General features: G+C 31.8%; 4 protein-coding genes across 6 annotated transcripts; 3 read left to right on the plus strand and 1 right to left on the minus strand.

Moving 5' to 3' along the window:
- Window positions 1-4,028: 4,028 nt before the first annotated feature.
- LOC131851019 (uncharacterized) lies at window positions 4,029-4,580 on the plus strand. The gene has a single exon (XM_059201441.1). The coding sequence runs from the start codon at window positions 4,029-4,031 to the stop codon at window positions 4,578-4,580; it is 552 nt and encodes a 183-aa protein (XP_059057424.1).
- Window positions 4,581-5,535: 955 nt separating this feature from the next.
- Window positions 5,536-8,939, plus strand: LOC131851020 (organic cation transporter-like protein). The gene is made up of 3 exons (XM_059201442.1): window positions 5,536-5,882; window positions 7,456-7,863; window positions 8,249-8,939. Exons 1-3 carry the CDS (start codon window positions 5,536-5,538, stop codon window positions 8,937-8,939), a joined length of 1,446 nt encoding a protein of 481 aa, XP_059057425.1.
- A 329-nt stretch (window positions 8,940-9,268) lies between these two features.
- On the plus strand, window positions 9,269-11,599 carry LOC131850890 (organic cation transporter protein-like). Of its 2 annotated transcripts, XM_059201273.1 has the most exons (4): window positions 9,460-9,526; window positions 9,618-9,830; window positions 9,987-10,394; window positions 10,759-11,598. In XM_059201273.1, the coding sequence occupies exons 2-4, from the start codon at window positions 9,655-9,657 to the stop codon at window positions 11,468-11,470; spliced, it is 1,296 nt and encodes a 431-aa protein (XP_059057256.1). In that variant the 5' UTR covers window positions 9,460-9,526; window positions 9,618-9,654; the 3' UTR covers window positions 11,471-11,598. The 2 variants fall into 2 exon arrangements, with proteins under 2 accessions (XP_059057255.1, XP_059057256.1); XM_059201272.1 differs by having other exon boundaries at window positions 9,269-9,830; window positions 10,759-11,599.
- Window positions 11,600-11,615: 16 nt separating this feature from the next.
- Window positions 11,616-15,649, minus strand: LOC131850891 (lysocardiolipin acyltransferase 1-like). 2 transcript variants are annotated; one of them, XM_059201276.1, is made up of 7 exons: window positions 14,786-14,914; window positions 14,370-14,476; window positions 13,877-14,165; window positions 13,265-13,461; window positions 13,014-13,192; window positions 12,536-12,639; window positions 11,616-11,865 (listed from the first exon to the last, which is right to left on the minus strand). In XM_059201276.1, exons 1-7 carry the CDS (start codon window positions 14,835-14,837, stop codon window positions 11,621-11,623), a joined length of 1,173 nt encoding a protein of 390 aa, XP_059057259.1. In that variant the 5' UTR covers window positions 14,838-14,914; the 3' UTR covers window positions 11,616-11,620. The 2 variants fall into 2 exon arrangements, with proteins under 2 accessions (XP_059057259.1, XP_059057257.1); XM_059201274.1 differs by lacking the exons at window positions 14,370-14,476; window positions 14,786-14,914 and adding an exon at window positions 15,172-15,649.
- Window positions 15,650-19,414: the final 3,765 nt, after the last annotated feature.

Genomic DNA, 19,414 nt, shown 5'->3' on the forward strand with positions numbered 1-19,414 from the left:
TCGCATCATGGAGCTTCGGCATGAAAATGTTCCTAATCGACTGTGGATTATGGAACTGCGTCGAGTCACCGACCAGACAGAGGTCAGATTTTCAAAGACTAGACGAACAAACTTGCGCTGAGATCTGCCTCAGCGTTTCGCCCCGCATTTACTCTACAGTAAAATCGGGAAGAAACGTGGGCAAAGCTGCAACTTCAATATGCAGATAAAGGTCTAGATAGACGATTAAGCTTGTTAAGACAGCGACAGACGAATTCATAGGGGTCATCATGCTCGCTGGCTTACCAGAGGAATACAAACCCCTAATCATGGCACTAAAACATTCGGGAGCACGGATCACGTCAGATTCAGTCGCTACAATGCTTCTCAAAGAAGACCAGAAGCGTGCAACAGCTGGCGTATCCTTAACAAATGCCCTGATGTCACAGATGTCAAAGAAAACGTCAAAATTACAGTGCAAGTGCAAGAAAACGCAAACAACATATTAAAAATCAAAACAATGTAATTACATCACAAATTAATACAATTACAGATATAACACTTTCACTTACTCGTCATTTCACGCTCATTCCTCAGGTTCCCATTCCAAGGTTTCGTGGTTACTGGACTCCGGAGCAACTTCATACATGTGCGACTGTTAGAACGAGGTTTGCAATCGATGTCTAGACTGGCTGGTATGGCAGATGAAGTATGTTTGAATATTTGAAAAGAGAGTGTGTTTTGTCATCTTGTCTGTCGTCGTATTGATGTATCTATAACTTGTCTGTATATTGTATTAAATGTGTTTTTATATTATTTTATTTTGATTAGAAATATATTTTGTTTACCTTATTCTACGTTATTTACTTGAACACCACTATAGTTACTCTGTTAACGTGAGAAGTTCAGAGGTAACTTCCCTAACAGCAACAACAAAAACTGCTTCCAGGAAATGTCCACAATTTCGAAGCCAGTCTATACTGCCAACAACGATCACATTCCTTGTGAAGGCACAGGTACTGTCAGTTTGCCTCTATCTAACGATCTTAGTTCTATTACGAATGTATTATATGTTCCAAACTTAGCGACGAATTTATTGTCAGTCAGCAGTTTAGTAAGTAACGACTTAGTTACTGTATTCTCCAAACGTGGTGCAACAATTTTACGTCGACAGGATTGTAAAGTATCAAGACATATAGTAGCAACAGCTTCTAATTATAATAATTTATATAAACTTGATATGCCCTGTCAGACAAATTTAATAAATAGTAAACAAACAGCGTTACTATGGCACCGACGTCTTGGACATATAAATGTCAAATCCTTAAATATTCTTAAGAATAGAAAAGTAGGCATAGAGTTTTCTGATAGGTTTAATGAAACCTGCATACCGTGCTTACAGGGGAAATTAACAAAAAATGATTTCCGAACTCATTTAGTAAGTCGAGTGAATTACTGCAGTTAGTCCATTCTGACTTATGTGGACCAATGAGTACACACTCATGGGGTGGAGCCCTATATTTACTTACTTTTATAGACGACTTTAGTAGAAGAACATTTGGATATTTTCGCGACAGATAACGGTCGCGAATACGTGAATCATGAAATGAGCACCTTTCTGAAGGAAAACGGTATTGTGCACCAAACCACAGTCCCGTATACACCTCAGCAAAATGGAGTCTCTGAACGTGCGAATAGAACCATCATCGAAAAAGCGAGATCTATGCTTGAAGATTCCAAGCTGCTAAAAGCATACTGGGGAGAAGCTATAAATACAGCCATTTATCTCAAGAACCGTTCGCCTACACAAGCCTTAAATAACAAGAGAAGACCTGAAGAATTGTAGACAGGTACAAAAATTAACCTCTCTCACTTAAGGATATTTGGTTGTGAAGCCCACATTCTCATTCCTAAAGAAAAACGGACAAAACTGGAATCTAAAACTCAATCTTGTATTTTTATAGGATATGCTACAGAAAGCAAAGGCTATCGTCTTGTAGATCCCCTAAATCCTAGAAAAATTATAATTTCTAGAGATGTTGTCTTTGTCGAGGATAAATTTTATCAACATCCTGACAATGACCAAGTTCCATCCTCATCTCAGCAGCCAGATATGATTGTACCTTTTTATAATCCGGTTCAGCATATCCAGCCTACAGCAGAACAGGAAAGTCCAGTCTATGAACATCCTCATACAGAACCTGAACCTTTCACCTCTGCACAGCCAACAGCCACTGAAGAATCTAAAACTTCAGAAGTATCTGTCGAATCTGAAATCTCAATGGAACAGTCTTCCGAAAGGAGATATCCTCTTAGACACAGAGATCCCTCTGAGAGATATCATAATACCATATACCTCACTTCAGATTCAGAACCAGAGACCTACAAAGAAGTATTAGATCATCCACAAAAAGAAAAATGGCTAGAAGCTATGAATGCTGAATATAATTCACTAAGTAATCACGGAACATGGATTTTAGTTGACAGACCGACAGACAGAAAGACAACTAAATGCAAATGGGTCTTCAAACTAAAAAAAGATACAAGTGGCCAAATAGTCAAATATAAGGCCAGACTAGTAGCGAAAGGATTTACTCAAGTAGCAGGAGTAGACTACGGAGAAACCTTCTCACCAGTCTAACGACTGGATTGTCGTCAATACGACTATTACTGGCATTTGCTGTACAACACGATCTTATTTTAGACCACCTAGATGTGGAAACTGCTTTTATGAATGGAGATCTCGAAGAGGAAATATATATGGAACAACCAGAAGGCTTTTCAAAAGAAAAGGAGAAAGTTTGTTTATTAAAATAATCCCTTTATAGACTTAAACAAGCGCCACGCCAATGGAACATAAAAGTTTCTGAAGCAATGAAAAATGTCTCCCTTACGCAAACAGTCAACGAACACTGTATATATTACAAACGAGAGGATAATGAAACTTCCTTTGTTTCAAATAATATGCTACTAAATGCAAATAAAACTAAATGTAAAAATCTCTCAATGTAAGGCCGGTAGATTATCGTATTGGACAATAAACTATTAATTTTGTTGACGATACTGAATCACTCCAAGTTGCAATCATATTACTAAATTGGCGAGTCGACTTAGTTCTGCCGCTTACGCGGTAAGAAGAATTAGACAATTAACAGACGTGGCAACGGCTAAACTTGTCTATTTTAGCTATTTCCATAGCATTATGTCGTATGGTATTTTGTTATGGGGCAAAGCAGCTGATATAAATACAATATTTACTTTACAAAAGAGGGCCATTCGCTCCATTTATGGTATGGGTTCCAGGGAGTCATTGCGAGAGTGCTTTAAGGAATCAAATATCCTCACCGTTGCTTCTCAATACATTTATGAAAATATCATCTATGCCAGAAGGAATATAGACAGTTTCAAAAGAGTTAGTGATTGCACTAATAAAAGCTTACGTAACAATAACAAACTGATTTTACCTAAATGTGGTAAGGTTTTACAATAAAATACCAGAGTCTGTTATAAATCTGCCAGAAAAATGATTTAAATGTCAAATAAAACAGTTCTTTGCAAAAAAACAGTGATAATAATGTTTTTATAGAAAAACTTTAAATCTATAGCACTGACAATATATATTACATTAATAATGAGTGCGTAGCGACTTCTATGTTGATTAGCCTCTTACTTGTTATACTGTAATTATTTATATAAAAAAAAACATCTATTAAAAAGAGCAACACACAAGTTTCTTGCTCATTCTTCTTGTGATGAATCTGCATTCCGAATGAGTGGTAGAATCAAAATATGACTATTCAAAAGTGCTTGTAATGAGTTTATTTTAAAGATTATTTCTATTTCTTGGTCGCTGTATTTGTTGATGACTCTTTTATTTTAAGTACAAATGACAGGATGAAAAACGAATTTAAAAACCAACTGAAACAGCAGTTACCATCAAAGATCTTGGTCCACTCAAGGACTGTCTAGGTATGAGAGTAATACAAAGTTCCGACGTTATCACTCTCGACCAAACAAAATACATCGAGAAACTCATACAAAAATTCAATATGAATGACGCTCTTACAGCTACAACACCATTGGAACCAGGCCTAAAATTGTTAACACCTGAAACAGGAGACGAAAATATTGAAGTTCCGTACCAAGAACTCATCGGCTCTTTAATGTACATTGCTATTGGTACTAGACTCGACATTTCACACACAGTCTCGTACCTATCCCAATTCAATGCACATTACGGGGAAGTACACTGGAAAGCCGCTAAACGTGTTCTTAGGTATCTCAAAGGCACGAAAGACCTACAACTTCGATATAAACGTAACGGCCAAACATTCCCTACAGGTTACGTAGACGCGGATTACGGCAACAATCTTGTAGACAGACGCTCTTTTACAGGATTTGTCTACATGATGAGCGGAGCCCCTATATCATGGGAAGCACGCAAGCAGCGCACAGTCGCGCTTTCTACTACTGAAGCCGAGTATATGGCTTTAGCAGAAGCTTGCAAAGAGGCAATTTACCTCAAAACCCTCATCAGTGAAATATTCGCCGTCACTCATCCAATCGTCATTCATACTGTCGTCATAATCAAAGCTCCATAAAACTAGCACACAACAACACGTATCATGCACGCACAAAGCATATAGACATTAAACACCACTTCATTCGAGATTCACTAACATCTCATAATCTCATTCTCAAATACATACCTACTACTGACATGATCGCTGACATTTTAACGAAACCTTTAATGAAACTAAAACACTGTAAATGTACCCATTCATTAGGTTTAGGTTAGCTATCTGTATATTGTCTTAGGTTAGGTATTGTATATAGGAATTTGTTAGTGATCTATGTATATATTATTGGTGTCAGGCTTTAGTGTATAGTGTTTAGTTTTATTGTGTACAGTTTTAAGTTTTGATATCATTTTACTTATACAGAGTGTTCTCATTGCAGGGGAGTGTTAGACCTACAATGAGAGTCACTGGCAGTTTTTGTATTCTTTTTATCCATATTCAAAATATGATGTTCTTTATATAATTTTTATTTTACATATATTACTTCTGTCACTGCGCTCTGCAATAAAATACATCTGTTAAAACATCTATTTTCATTCATTTTACTCATGTTAAAAATCCATCTGATTAATGAATATTATTTGAAACCTAAATTAGTTTAATACAAAAGTAACATTCTTCAGCAGGAAGAAAATCATCAACATTAGTGTTAGTATTTGAAAATTAATTAATGTCTACTTGAAAAATAGGTAAATTACATCACATATTTTTATCAAAATACAGCCTAAGATAATGTTAAATTTGCTACTATTAATACATATATATTGTATTATCAGATATATAGAATTAATTGATAATAAACTTCATACATAGAGATCACATTTATCGAAGACAGTCTATTCACTACATATGATAGAGAGAGTTAGGTAGTTAGGAAAGCAAAAATAATGTCCGTGAAATGTGTATTTAAATATTGAGTATTTTCTGTACAAGCACTTATTCCTTTCCAAGACAACGAGAAAAGTAAAATAATAAGATGTCTACGGAAGATTTAATAGAAAAAACGATTGGACGTTTTGGAAAATATCAAACGTGGATATTAATTCTAATAACAATAGGTCGCTATCCTACTGAATTTCAATTAAACAATGTAGTGTTTATAATACCAGCCGTTGAATATCAGTGTTTGGATGATGGGGTATTCAATGCAACTAATTATTGTCCTTGTGAGAACCCCAAATACGATCAAAGTACTATTGTGAGTTCAGTGACATCGGAATGGGATCTCATTTGTGACAGAACTGCATACGCCAGTTTTGCACAGTCCGTGATCCAGATCGGAATACTGGCAGGCAGCCTATTTTTTGGACACATCTCAGATAGGTAAAATTCTCAGTATAATAGAAAATTACTACATGACCAATAACAAAATCTGCCTGTACATTGTACATAAAACCAGAACGGACAGCACTGAATATTATCTATAGGTAGGTACTTATACTCGTACCTGATTGCTACGCTTGATGATTCGGATCATCAAGCATAGCGCGGCATCAGGTATCCATCTGAGGATGCCGACATCATCAGTTAGATACCTAGTAATGATATTAAAAATAATAAATCTACTACATATCCAAGTAATTTTATTTACATAACTTAATTGTAAAACTATGAACCTAAAATTAAGAAACTTAAAAAATATAATATAATAACTAAAATATATTATTAAAAGGCGACCCTTTAGACAAAGTTCCGAAGATACTAGCAGCGTTCCCTCTTTGAATGGCTAGACTATAATATATATGTATATAAATATTTTAATCTATACCTATTATGAAAATGGGTTATCTTTTTTCGTTTTCTTTTGTAGCCTGCTTTAAGTGAACAAATATTTCTCTTTCGAATAAAAAAAAATACTACAATGCCAATTTTATTAGCGAGGTATTATTTTTCATAAAAAATAATTTCGATTTTAGGCTCTTTGAAAAAGTAGCTATTTTAAATTAAATTCTTTCTCACTACCTTTGGTGAACAAACTAACTCTAGAATACTGTGCCTACACAGTAATTAAGCAGTTTTATTTTTTTGTTTTTCTAGTTACTAATAGTTAGATTAGACCGAAATCAGCAATGAAAATAATAAATTAGGTCAAGTTCTTAGGATATAAGGGATTATAATTTTAATAATATAGTTTTTAATAATAATGTCTACAGAACTAGACGTTAGTGGCAATATTATATACATATATATATATATATATATATATATAGTATACTGAGCAGATATTTTAGTATTTTTCAAGATTCAAAGTGAAAATTCTTAAATTAAATTTGAAACTTTCTTACTACACGGAACACTACACTGTTAACGTGGACATATAGGTTGAAGACTTTAAAATATTTAAAGTATATCTGCTTTTGTTCAGTCTCATGAATATCATCAGCAGCCGTGAGTTTCTGCTTCATATATATATATTCATTACTTCGTGGATATATACTATTTACCCATGTCATTACATATGTTTATGACATAATAAAATATCCATTTATTTTAGAATTATACATTTTTATAAAGTCTGACATATGCAGGAACGCCCCTCAGTGCTGGTTAGAAGACATTCCATGCCATTAAACTATTTATACTGGTCCACCACTAAGAATTAAGAAAATATAATAATAAATATCTGTATTGAGGTCATCTACATTACGAGTTGATATATCTCAGGCCAAATTTTATCGAAATAAGTCTAATTTTGGATACAGTAACTGATCCTTAAGCAGAATTACTAATGTGTTTCTATTTATGATTAATAATATATTTTCTTGTATAATGTTCGAAGTAATAAAATGTAAATAGAACTCTTATTAGCAGTGGCTACTCAATATAGATGAAATCTATAGATGAAAGAGGCATAGTAATTCATCATAAGAGATTCTCTCCTCTTTTATTTTTACAGATTTGGGCGAAAACCTGCTGTATTGATGTCTTTATTATTTGAAGCGGTATTCGTGGCAATATCCGCAGTAGTTCCACAATTTTGGATGTTCCTATTTTGTCGATTCTTAATCGGGACTGCAGTTGGAGGAACAATGTTATGTTGTTACGTACTACTCATCGAATTGAGTGGCAAATCTTTTAGAGCATATCTCACTGGACTTCACGAAATTTCTTTTATTACTGGCTACATAATTCTTGCTGTCATAGCCTATTATGTTAGAGATTGGAGAAAGTTACAATTGGTCACGTCGGTACCGTGGCTAGCAGTCATTGTATATTACTGGTTAATACCAGAATCTCCACGCTGGTTGTTAACTATGGGAAGAAAAAAGGAAGCCATTTCAATTCTAATTTATATCGCAAAAAAGTAAGTAGCTTTTTTACCAGGACTATTTGTGCTATTTATATTTTGTTATCACCACATGTGAATAACATAAGAATAATATACCAACATAAGAATGTTCTTTAAATAAAAAATATATAAGTGCCCATTACAAAAATTCAAGATATATATATCAAAGGTTAATTACAATGCTTGACATCACCCCTTTGCTAATCATATATTTAAATGCGTGAGGACAAAAATAGTTTGAGAAATTTTAAAACATGGGCCTATAAAAATTAACATTTTATTATATATATGTTTTTGGAGGTACAGAATCAGAAACAAGTAACGATGATATAGATTTATAAAGCTTTTAAAAAAGCAATATTGAAAATATGAATTTTATTTCTCGCAATTACTTTTTCAGAAATAATCGTTCAATAGATGACATTGAAGTAATTGTGAGCAGAGAAGAAGAAGCAAGCAAACAGAAAGACCAAAAACCTGTCAGCTACCTCGATTTATTCAAAACTCCTAATATTAGAATATATACAGTAATCGCTGCACTTGTATGGATGTTCTGTTCGCATACTTTTTTCGGTGTCAATCAATACATAGGACGCTTACAGGGAAATATTTATCTTAATGTAATACTTTCAGCAGCAACTCTGGCACCAGGTTTAATTCTTGTCATAATTGGTACTAGATTTTTAAAACGAAAAACCAGTATAATTATTAGTTTTACTGTAGCAGCCATGTCACTGCTAATATTCATATTCGTGCCAAGCAACATAGAGACACTTATGTTACTTTTTGCTATTATTGGTCTGACAGGCGCCTATACTTCGTTTGTTCAACTCTATTTATTTACTTCTGAATTATTTCCTACAGTAATTAGAAACTCAGCTATGGGATTTTCATCAATGTTTGCAAGATTTGGAGGTTTTGTAGCTCCTTTTGTTGTCAATATTGGCGTAGAATGGATATCTATTTTAATATTTAGCTCTATTGCATTTGTGGCAGCATTACTTTGTTATTTTCTTCCCGAAACTAAGGACATAGTTCTATTGAATTCTATTGAACAAACTGAAGTTAATAAACATAAAATAATTCAATAGTAAAAGTAAGTCGTTGCTTAACTTCATATGAAAAATGAGATAAATTCATGTAATATTGTCTATAATAGGTTTAGCTAAATCTTAAAATTGCGAAAAACGTAATATCTACGTTGTATAAATTACAAATATGTAGCACATACATAAGATAAAAAAAGTGTTCATTAGGTACTTGTTTTAAGTTCTAATTTCATTAATTAGATTAGAGAGAAATATAATTTCTAATTAAATTAAAAAATATTTCATTATTATATATACCTACAGACAACCAAACTAAATACGGTATGCTGCAATCGTCACACTCAGACGTATCTATATATACTTATATGTACATATTCTGATATCATGAAATACACTTGAGTGTAAATATGACAATAGTAGCATACGTTAGTGCTGTAGTAAACATTTCGTTTAATTATGTCTGAAAATGTACTTGTTTAAAAATTGTAATGTATTTTATTGCTAAAATTACCATTCGCAATCTTTCAAGTAATTTATAACTAATAATTTATTTACCTGTGTTATAAAATTGTGCTTCAATATTAAAATGCCTGGAGAAGACCCTATAGAAAAAGCTATTGGAAGCTTTGGTAAATACCAGACATGGATATTATTCTTGATACTTCTAGGCCGTTCCCCCACAGACTTCCAATTGAATAATGTAGTTTTCATAATACCTAGTGTTGATTACAAATGCCTGGATGAGGAAGCAGCTAATATGACGAACTACTGTCCATGTCAAAATCCTGACTACGACCGTAGTGCCATCGTAAGTTCTGTCACCAGCGAATGGAATCTGATATGTGAAAAAAAATACTTAGCGAGTCTAGCGCAATCGATGCTGCAAGTAGGAATATTAGCCGGTAGTTTGACTTATGGATATATATCAGACAGGTACAGAAAATTTCTATTAAAACTGTAAAATTATAATAAACTATTGTTAACCAAAATAATCGTTCTAGATTACTTACCTACATATTAATATAAACACTTTTTGTTTTTACTGCAAACTCACGTAGATAACCTCTATATCATGTTATGAATTTTCAGATATGGACGCAAAATTAGCACCCTAATTGCAATGTTCTCCAATGCTCTCTTTATTGCAATATCAGCTTTAGTAACTGAGTTTTGGATTTTTATGATATTTAGATTTTTAATCGGTACTGCAGTAGGTGGAACTATGTTATGTGGTTACATACTGATTATTGAATTAAGTGGAAAATCCTTCAGACCGTATTTAATTGGCTTATATGAGATATCTTTCATCGTTGGGTATACCATACTCCCTGTTATAGCGTATTTTATAAGAGACTGGCGGAAACTTCAACTAATAACGTCAGTGCCATGGCTACTGGTCATTATATACTACTGGCTAATCCCAGAATCACCTCGTTGGCTAATTACATTGGGCAGAAAAAAGGAGGCAGTGGATATACTTATTTATATTGCTAAAAGGTAAGTGCTACAAATTCTTTATATTTTCTAATGCTTCATTATCAGACACTAGAAAAGAGTTTCCTAATTCCAGTATATTATTTTTATTACTTGCCTATTCTAATCAGATATCTTATTTTTATAATCTCGTTTACAAAGTACCATAACCATATTGTTAAAAGTGTATTTTTAATAGAATATAATAGATATATCGGTGTTTCTTATTACTTACTTTTTAACATGAGAATATAGAGTAATAGTTATACAACATTAATCTGAATAATAAATTATTGATTTCGAATACTTATAAATACCAAAACAGTACCTAATAACATAAAGAATGTTGTCCAGTGACCAATGTTATTATATTTGTTCAATGTTACAGGAACCATCGCTCCACAGAGAATATAGAACTTATGGTTGATGAAATAGAAAAGGAATCGATGCGAGAAACACAAAAGCACGGGACCTACTTAGATTTATTTAAGACACCTAAAATTCGCATCTATACCGTTATCACAGCATTGGTGTGGATGTTCTGTTCTCATACCTTTTACGGAATTAACCAATACATAGGACGATTGGAAGGAAACATTTACCTGAACGTATTGCTATCAGCTGTCTGCTTAGCCCCAGGTTTATTTGTAGTTGTATTGACTACTTTGTTTCTTGACAGAAAAGTTGCCGTCCTCTGTACTTTTAGTGTTGCCGGCATTGCGTTATTAATATTCATATTTGTTCCAACATACATGGAATGGCTGACTTTAACATTTGCCATCATAGGTCAGATAGGTGCATATACATCATTTGTTCAAATATATCTTTTCACTTCAGAAGTTTTTCCAACCGTAGTTAGAAATTCTGCAATGGGGTTTTCATCTATGTTTGGAAGGTTCGGTGGTTTTATCGCACCGTTCGTTGTGAATATAGGTGTAGAATGGGGATCGATTTTAGTTTTCAGCACGGTTGCTTTCAGTGCAGCAGTATTGTGTTACTTTCTCCCGGAAACTAAAGACACAATACTTTTAAATTCAATAGAGCAAACTGAAACATCAAAGGTAAGAAGACCAAGTCGAGAGAGTATCATTGCTACATAATGTATTTATTTGAAAGACAAAATTAGACGTTAATTTTATTACTTTTTAGTATCTACTTATCTTTATAACACTGAAACTTTATCTTTGGCATTGCTGAGAATTCACATAATGGTAATATAAATAATATGAATTAATATTATTCTTAACTTTTTACATATTCCTTTTTTCTAATAGTTTATATTGAATGTGTTGAAATCCCCCAAAGTACCAAGTTACAAATATAAAAAGGAACGTATGATATATCAGCCAAAATTGAAATATTACACTATTGTATATGGCATACAAGAAAATAATATCTACAACTGTCCAAAATAAAAATCCTATCTTCGCAAACCTCATGGATCGTAGTTTTCTTTGTTGTAATGTTTTATTTGAAGTAGGCTCTTTAAATTTACCTGAAACATAATTTTAAAAACTAATTTTATACAAAAGAGAAAATAAATTTAATAATTAAATAGTTATAAGGAACTGTTGCTAACAACCCTGCCTACAGCATAAAAAGTATATGTGTTCATACATTTTCTACAAAGTATCGAAAAGTTCCGTTACGCATCTCGTTCTTGCTTTGTCATCAGATATAATATAGAGAGATATAATAAATGTTAGTATAGAATTACAATTAGACTAGTCATCTGATAAGTTAAAGATAGTACAATAAGACAGTAATATTTAAGGTAAAGCCATTTATGTAATAGATAAAATTATATTGCATACATATACACTTTAAATTATATACTAGTTATGTAAAAAATTTTTTTCTATATATGGTTAACTTGTAACTAGTAAGGTAGTTATATTATATCCATGTTGTTAAATAATAAGAATTTTGAATAATGCATATTTTACATTTTTTACTTTTACCTACAGAAGCTTTTTCTAATTAAGTCTTGTGTACTTTTAAATGTAGATATATTTTAAACAGATTTTATTTTTAATAATTTTGTAGCAATATAGGAGATATCATATACTGGTTTACTTAGGACTTAGCATCCTGTGCTCTTTTGAAGTATTTACTTAGTTTTCAATAATAGGGACATATTTTTTTTATAATATAAAAATATGTACCATCTCTGTAGAATTGAGAAAGATTTTCTTCCTTTTCACGCCATCTATCATTGAGCCAACGTTTCAAAGCCTCTTCGTCTTCTGGCAGGTTATTAATATTATATCTAAATTATAAGAAATTATAAACATTCAATACAAAATCATAAAATGTATTTGCTTTTAATATTAGTCTAGATTTTTTTGTTGATATATTAAAAAAAAACAAAATAGAATTACTACAATTGGCTAAAAATCAAATTTAATTGTTTTTTCAACAATATACACAAGCTTCCAGTTTAGAAGTATTTACAATTCCAGATTCGAGAACATTATTACTATTATTTTCGTTCCCTTTCAATAATATTTTTATATGGCTTGCTATTGTTTTCGACAATCGATTAAACACTGTTCAAACGTTTTAAACATAGAATTATTTCCTATTAACTTTTATGCTTGCTTAACTATCAAAAATTACACTTTTGATTATAATTTAACTAACCGTTTAAAATAAAAGTAGACGTGTTTTGGCACTTCTCCTCGTAATATATCAGCCTCAGTTTGAGCAGGCTTATCGTATGCTATTGTGACATCGTATACAGAAGCTAGGCCAGAAGACCGTAGCTGCGTGCAGAGGGCTATCCATCCTGTGGTACGTGGGTGTAGGACGAAATTATAATACTGGAACGATTTATATTGTTATAAAATTTACCAAACATATGACTAAAACGGAAATCGTTTTATTTAACTTACTGGTAAGTTATTAGCCTCAGCAAATTTATTACTACGTCGTTTATTGTCTTCACTTAAATCAGTGCCTTCTGGGAATAACACAAGCCGACACTCGGAATGTAACTTTTTATAATAGTCTATGAATTGACACAGGTTCAGTTGGTCCTTACGCCAATCTCTCTTCACGTATAGGAAAAAGTTTAATTGCATTATCCAACCTGTATTATATAAAAATGTTCATTACAAATAATATTATTTTAGACCATTGTAATCTGTTATTGAATATGATAACTGCCGTCTTTAGAGACGATGAGAACTAAGGATATCATGGAATACACGGTGGCGCCTGTGCAACTTTATGCGTTGCTTAATCTACATAGATGCTACTTCAGAGGAAAAAAGCATTATTCCTAAGTATCTATTGATTTCACCATCTACTAAACCGGAATACAGTTTGGAGCTACTCCACGTGTACCTAATACATGAAAATGAGAAAACTATACCCACCTAACTATACTACACGTCCAAAGCTTTATACAAAGTCTTTCTCTGACTCATAATATCACGTTAAGAACATGTTGTAGATGCTATTTTGATGCTTAACTATGGCAATATAATTAACTCGTTGCTTACCTAATCCAGGGATTATTTTAATCTCATCTTTCAAAACAAATTTAAGTCTTGCTTTTCCTCTAGATAGCCAATCTAGAAAATTCCTATTTGTAAATTTCCTAGTTGACTTTAGCTTACATATACAATCTTCGTCTCCTGTAGTATCCTGTGCTGCATGATATAGAGCTATCCATACATAGTTCCAGTCAACTCGTGTGCGATGATTCAATATAATGATACTATTTTCATCAGGGTTTACATAGTCTCCATATAGATGCAACTGGCTTCCAAAAACACACTGAAAAAGTGCCTGTAAGTTTCGTGGATTTTAACGTACATGCTATAAACTATATATATATACATAAATATTCTCTTGGTCTTTTCTAAACATATTTGAAAAAAATATATGATTTTTAATATGTATCTTGAAGGTATACTAAATTCTATAACTAAAACTTAAAATTGAATATAATGATAAAATAAATTAGTGCCTAATTAAACAAATACTACCTACCACAGGATATAGCTCCCAAAGTGCGAAAAGTACATCAACTAGGTTTCGATACAGCTTATGATTGAAGAATATTATGTACATAACGGGACAATATAGAATGTAAAATCCTGAAATTATCAAAACGAGTAGAATATAGAGAAAATGTTCAAATCATGTAACAATTGGACTATCTACATTTTTTCAACAGTCTGGCAAATATTTTATGCTTATATAGAGATTACCTATCCAGTTTGGGAATGAGTATTAAATTATTTAAGTTACCAAGCACTGTTTTTTACGTTTTAGTAGGCTTTACTATAAATGAAGTCTTTCTAACAAACTCTATGTTTTTGCTGAATCGATTGTTTTATTATTATATTTTATATAGTGAGTCAACGTAAATGCTCTGGCAATTTATTGATAGCATTAGCACTTACCAGCTATAATTGTATAATACCAAATAATACACAGGAAGAGTCCCGCCGCCATGGCGCCGCAAACTAACACTGACTAGAAATGTTAGAGAAGCCCTAGAATTGCTAGCGTCTCTTATTAGAACCCCTACATAACTCACTAAGCCCTATTACACGGTCTTAGGTACTTACTTCTACTGTTATATATTTAACTTGTTTTACTACTATATTTAATTTAAATGTTAGATAACGCCAATGTGGTATTAATAATTAATGCCAATATGGTTAATATTGAAATAATATATATTTAAATTAAAATGCATAAAGTAGAAGTTTGTAAACAATTTGTATGTCTGTAGTTACCTATTTGCTCAAATCTTTAACTTGTTCTATAGTCAACATCAACTCACATTATTTTGTTGTCCATAAAGTCGCAATTCTGCATGTAAGGCGCTAACATTGCTCCAATTCCAGTCATTATAGAGCATATACCTATCGCTATATACGTTACGACCCACTATTGGAAAACAATTCCAAACCATATAAATACACCACGATAAAAACCATAAATAAGAAACGAACAACTGAATAAAACACGAGCGCAACCAAATGCAACAAATGCTGCATCTTCGCTTCAAATACCGGACCGAAATTATGTCGGTCTGAGCCATAGTTCGAACTGGTAGAGGTGCCCATAGACTAAAGACATATGCGTCATGCAGAAACTGGTCTACAATTGTTCCATAAATTATTCTTTGGATTTGGAGTCTCATCGCGTGATTGAGATGGCACTAAAATGTAGGTGTTTCTGGTAATAAACTGTAAAATAATAACATAACATTTGACAAAGATATTCCATAGTAGATTTGTACAGTCACTTATCAAATATCTAAATAGGCCAATATCATGTAACCTAGAGTAAAGGGAACGTGATAAAACGCTGACACGACGCATCTGTTTACATTTCAGACGTAGGTATATCATTACGATAACAAAACCCACTACAATAATACCACCGATCGCAAATCCTAAGATTATTCTAGCAATAGTAAAACTTCAGGAATCTGGTATGAAGCATGCTGTTACTCCAGCGAATGTTTCTGAGAAGGTCTTCGGTCATATCTAGATGCAAAAAAGTCGATTTTGTACATAATAAATATTGAATAAAGTAAAAATAAATATTAGGTACAGGAATTCTTATATCTATTTATAATTTGTATAAGAATAAAGTGAACAGTAAGTTACTTATTAGCTTATCCATGCATGCATATACTAAATTATTTTGAATTACTTAGAGGTACTTGCCTTACGTAAATTAAGGTAGATGTGTAGCATAAACCATGTATGCAAAGTAATATACCCACTTAATGTATCATCATCTGCTAATTTGCGTATGTAGGAACAAACTTATAACAGCAATTTGTCAACGGAATTGTCAATGATCACCATTTGTGGAAGTAATCATGTATTATTACGGGTATGATTGAATAAGTGTCATTATATTATTAATGATGATATTATGAACAAACGTACTCATTTAAGTAAATAGAATCGGGAAGAAATAAACAAAATCAAATACAAAGATAAATCTGCTGATTATTCTTTTCAATAAAGTAGGTAAAAAAAAGAAAAAAATCATCTAGTAATTTGACATTACTATAGTTAGGTTCCACGAAAATATATTTTAATGAATACAGGTTAACAAACTGAGAGTTACCTATCTTGTTAGAAACTGTTAAAGACCATTTCCAAATATAACTCCATAATAACATCACAGGACTGAGGCCTAGGCCGCACTTAAGACCTCAAACCCATAAAACAATGCATGTAATGCTACTTCAGATAGCAATCGATAAGACAACAATGATTGACAGCACAGGACGGTGGGTTACATAATACTACAATGCTAGTTAGGCACCGTCACGTATAAAAATAATAATACCTATAACTTATTTTACACCTTATATATTGATAGATAAAATAATAAAAGAGAAGATGATAAAAAGAGTACCTAGAGTTAAACGAAAGGAAATTACAAAATTTTAATCCTTTTTAAAAGGATTTGCTAACTAAAGTTTACAATTAAAAATCATCCTCTAAGAACCTACCGTATTTCAGTTCATTTATAGGACAGGACATTTTAGCCGCTTATGAACGTCAAATTTTTACATTCTAATTTTATTTTTTTTTCCTACCGTCCAGTTCGGTATAAAGATCCAATTGAGAAGAACTGGCAAGAAACTCAATTGAATTACTTTTTTTTAAAGCCAGTTTATTTACAATGTATATTTATGTAGGTGTCTATGTCTAACATTAAATGAAAATTCAGTGCATGAACAACTATTGCCATGCACACTCGTCATTCAAGTAATCGTTTAGTGAGTAATAGGCTTTTCTCAGTAAATATGATTTAACAGATGTTTTGAATTTATTTAAGGGTAATTCCAACATATGCTTTGGTATCTTATTGTAAATTTTTATACCTATTCCCATAAAAGATCTATTAACTTTTCTAAACGATACTTGGGGACAGCAAGTTTGTCTTTAAATCTAGTATTAATATTATGAATATTGCTGTTTTTTGGAAATAAGTTCAAATTCTATTCCATTTCAACATTCCTTGTATTTTACTATCTCTATATTCTTTTGATTTATCATATACAGGATTCTCACAACGGGTACTATTAATGTTTGGAAAATTGTATTTTACCTGTAGAACCAGAAATATGGTCATTTTTCATCAAATTATTACGATGAAAAAAATCCATACATGATATTGCCCAAAATGTCCAATCAGTTCCTTTATGAACACGATATTTCTAATTATTCATAACAATATCACAAATTCCGTATTGAGGTTACAAATGTGACCAAGTAGTACTAATCTAATAGGCGTCCCTATGTTTGCAATAGTACGCAATATCATAGCTTATACCTTTGTATGAATTATTTACTTTGCAACTACAATCCGAGGTAAGCGCATTCTCAACTGTAAATGCGTAGGTGAATGCAGTACTTGATAATTCGTATGTAAATCATTTTTTTTTTCTAATAAATGATTTTTTATATTGCTGCTTTAAAATATGTACCTAATATTGTAACATATTTGCATTTAATTCTTAACTTTCTCTTTCATTTTATTAAATAAGGACTTACAATAAAAACCACCAGCATTAATTAATTTCCATCCAATCATTGAAATAGTAAGTGATAAAATTAATAGACTTAAATCCCAGCATGTATTTCTAAATTTTGCTACATTTATTGAAAAATCTGACATTTCTACGAAGCCGACTGTATCCTCAATCCGAATAGAGTAAAGTGGGTATTATTTTTAAAAATATATACATAACATATTTATTTAGATTGTAGTAGTACATAATAATTACATTTGCTTAAAAAATATATATACAAATATATTTTTTGTCGTAATTAAAATCACCTATTGATAAACAAAACATTTATTCATGCGATCATATATTTACACAGAAAAAAAAATAACCAGTCTTAATTTTTTTTTATTAAATATAAAATATTAGTCACTTTTGTTGGTAAAGATATTTTCCTATAACAGTGATTTTAATAAAGTGTTTTTAAATGATAATATTGTAGTACATTTACCAAGACAGCCTAAGAAGTCTTGTCTCTTAAATAGATCATTGTCCATAACAATATAATTATACTTTGAATTAACAGGTGCCTATACTAATTAAGAATCCGTTACTAAATCTCAGTTATAATAATTAGTCGACAGAAAAAATACGAGCATATAGATATATTTCGACTGTACCTATTATTATGTATGTACAAATTACAATAATGTTACGCCTAGTAGAATAAATTTACATTTCGTACTATTGTTAGTTTTTTATTGTTATTAGTTTCAAAGACTTTTATGGGCTTCATGTTTTTCCAAGGCATTAGTATAACGTACCATAACAACTCATTAACACTTACTGCAGATAACGGCTCTCTTCATACAAAAGAAACTAACAACGGTGGCGAACCAACTTGGTATACTTAATTCCAAACAAAAAACCCCTGGCAGTGCAGGGAGTTGTAGGTACTGGGTATTGATATGCGCATTGTTTAATCCTCTAGTTCCGATTCGAAATATATAGGTTATAATTATGAAAAATTATTCCACATTTCAGACTCGGGTCTAATTCATTTGCAAAATGAACTACTTGGCGACAATACACGATATAAAAGACAAAGACGACTTTATGTACTGTCTGCGATAAAGACCAAACACACTAAATAACAAAACGTCCGTGAATTTATTCAAATAGTGAATTATTTGCTCGTTTGTAAAATGTATAGGACGCAAAAGTACTGAAGAATATAACATATGTTTATTTCATTTCGTGTAATTCTATCTTTATTATCAATATTAATATTTGTACAGCGTCAATTTAACTTTAGGCACGTCTCAGGCATACAAACTAGAGAACTAATATATATGGAATATTCTGAAAATATAAATAATTGTTATTTAAATTTTAAAATGACACTATAATCGAACAACTGACAACCGGCTCAATGATAAATAATAAATGAGCCCAAGGTTTCACATACAAAAGTAATGTCCTTTTGTCGCGTATCACACACGTAGTAATTCATGTACATGTATGTAGATTTGATCAAATACAT

This window comes from Achroia grisella, unplaced genomic scaffold (assembly GCF_030625045.1).
Source record: "Achroia grisella isolate CSIRO2021 unplaced genomic scaffold, CSIRO_AGI_Agris_v1 utg780, whole genome shotgun sequence".
Lineage (NCBI taxonomy): Eukaryota > Metazoa > Arthropoda > Insecta > Lepidoptera > Pyralidae > Achroia > Achroia grisella.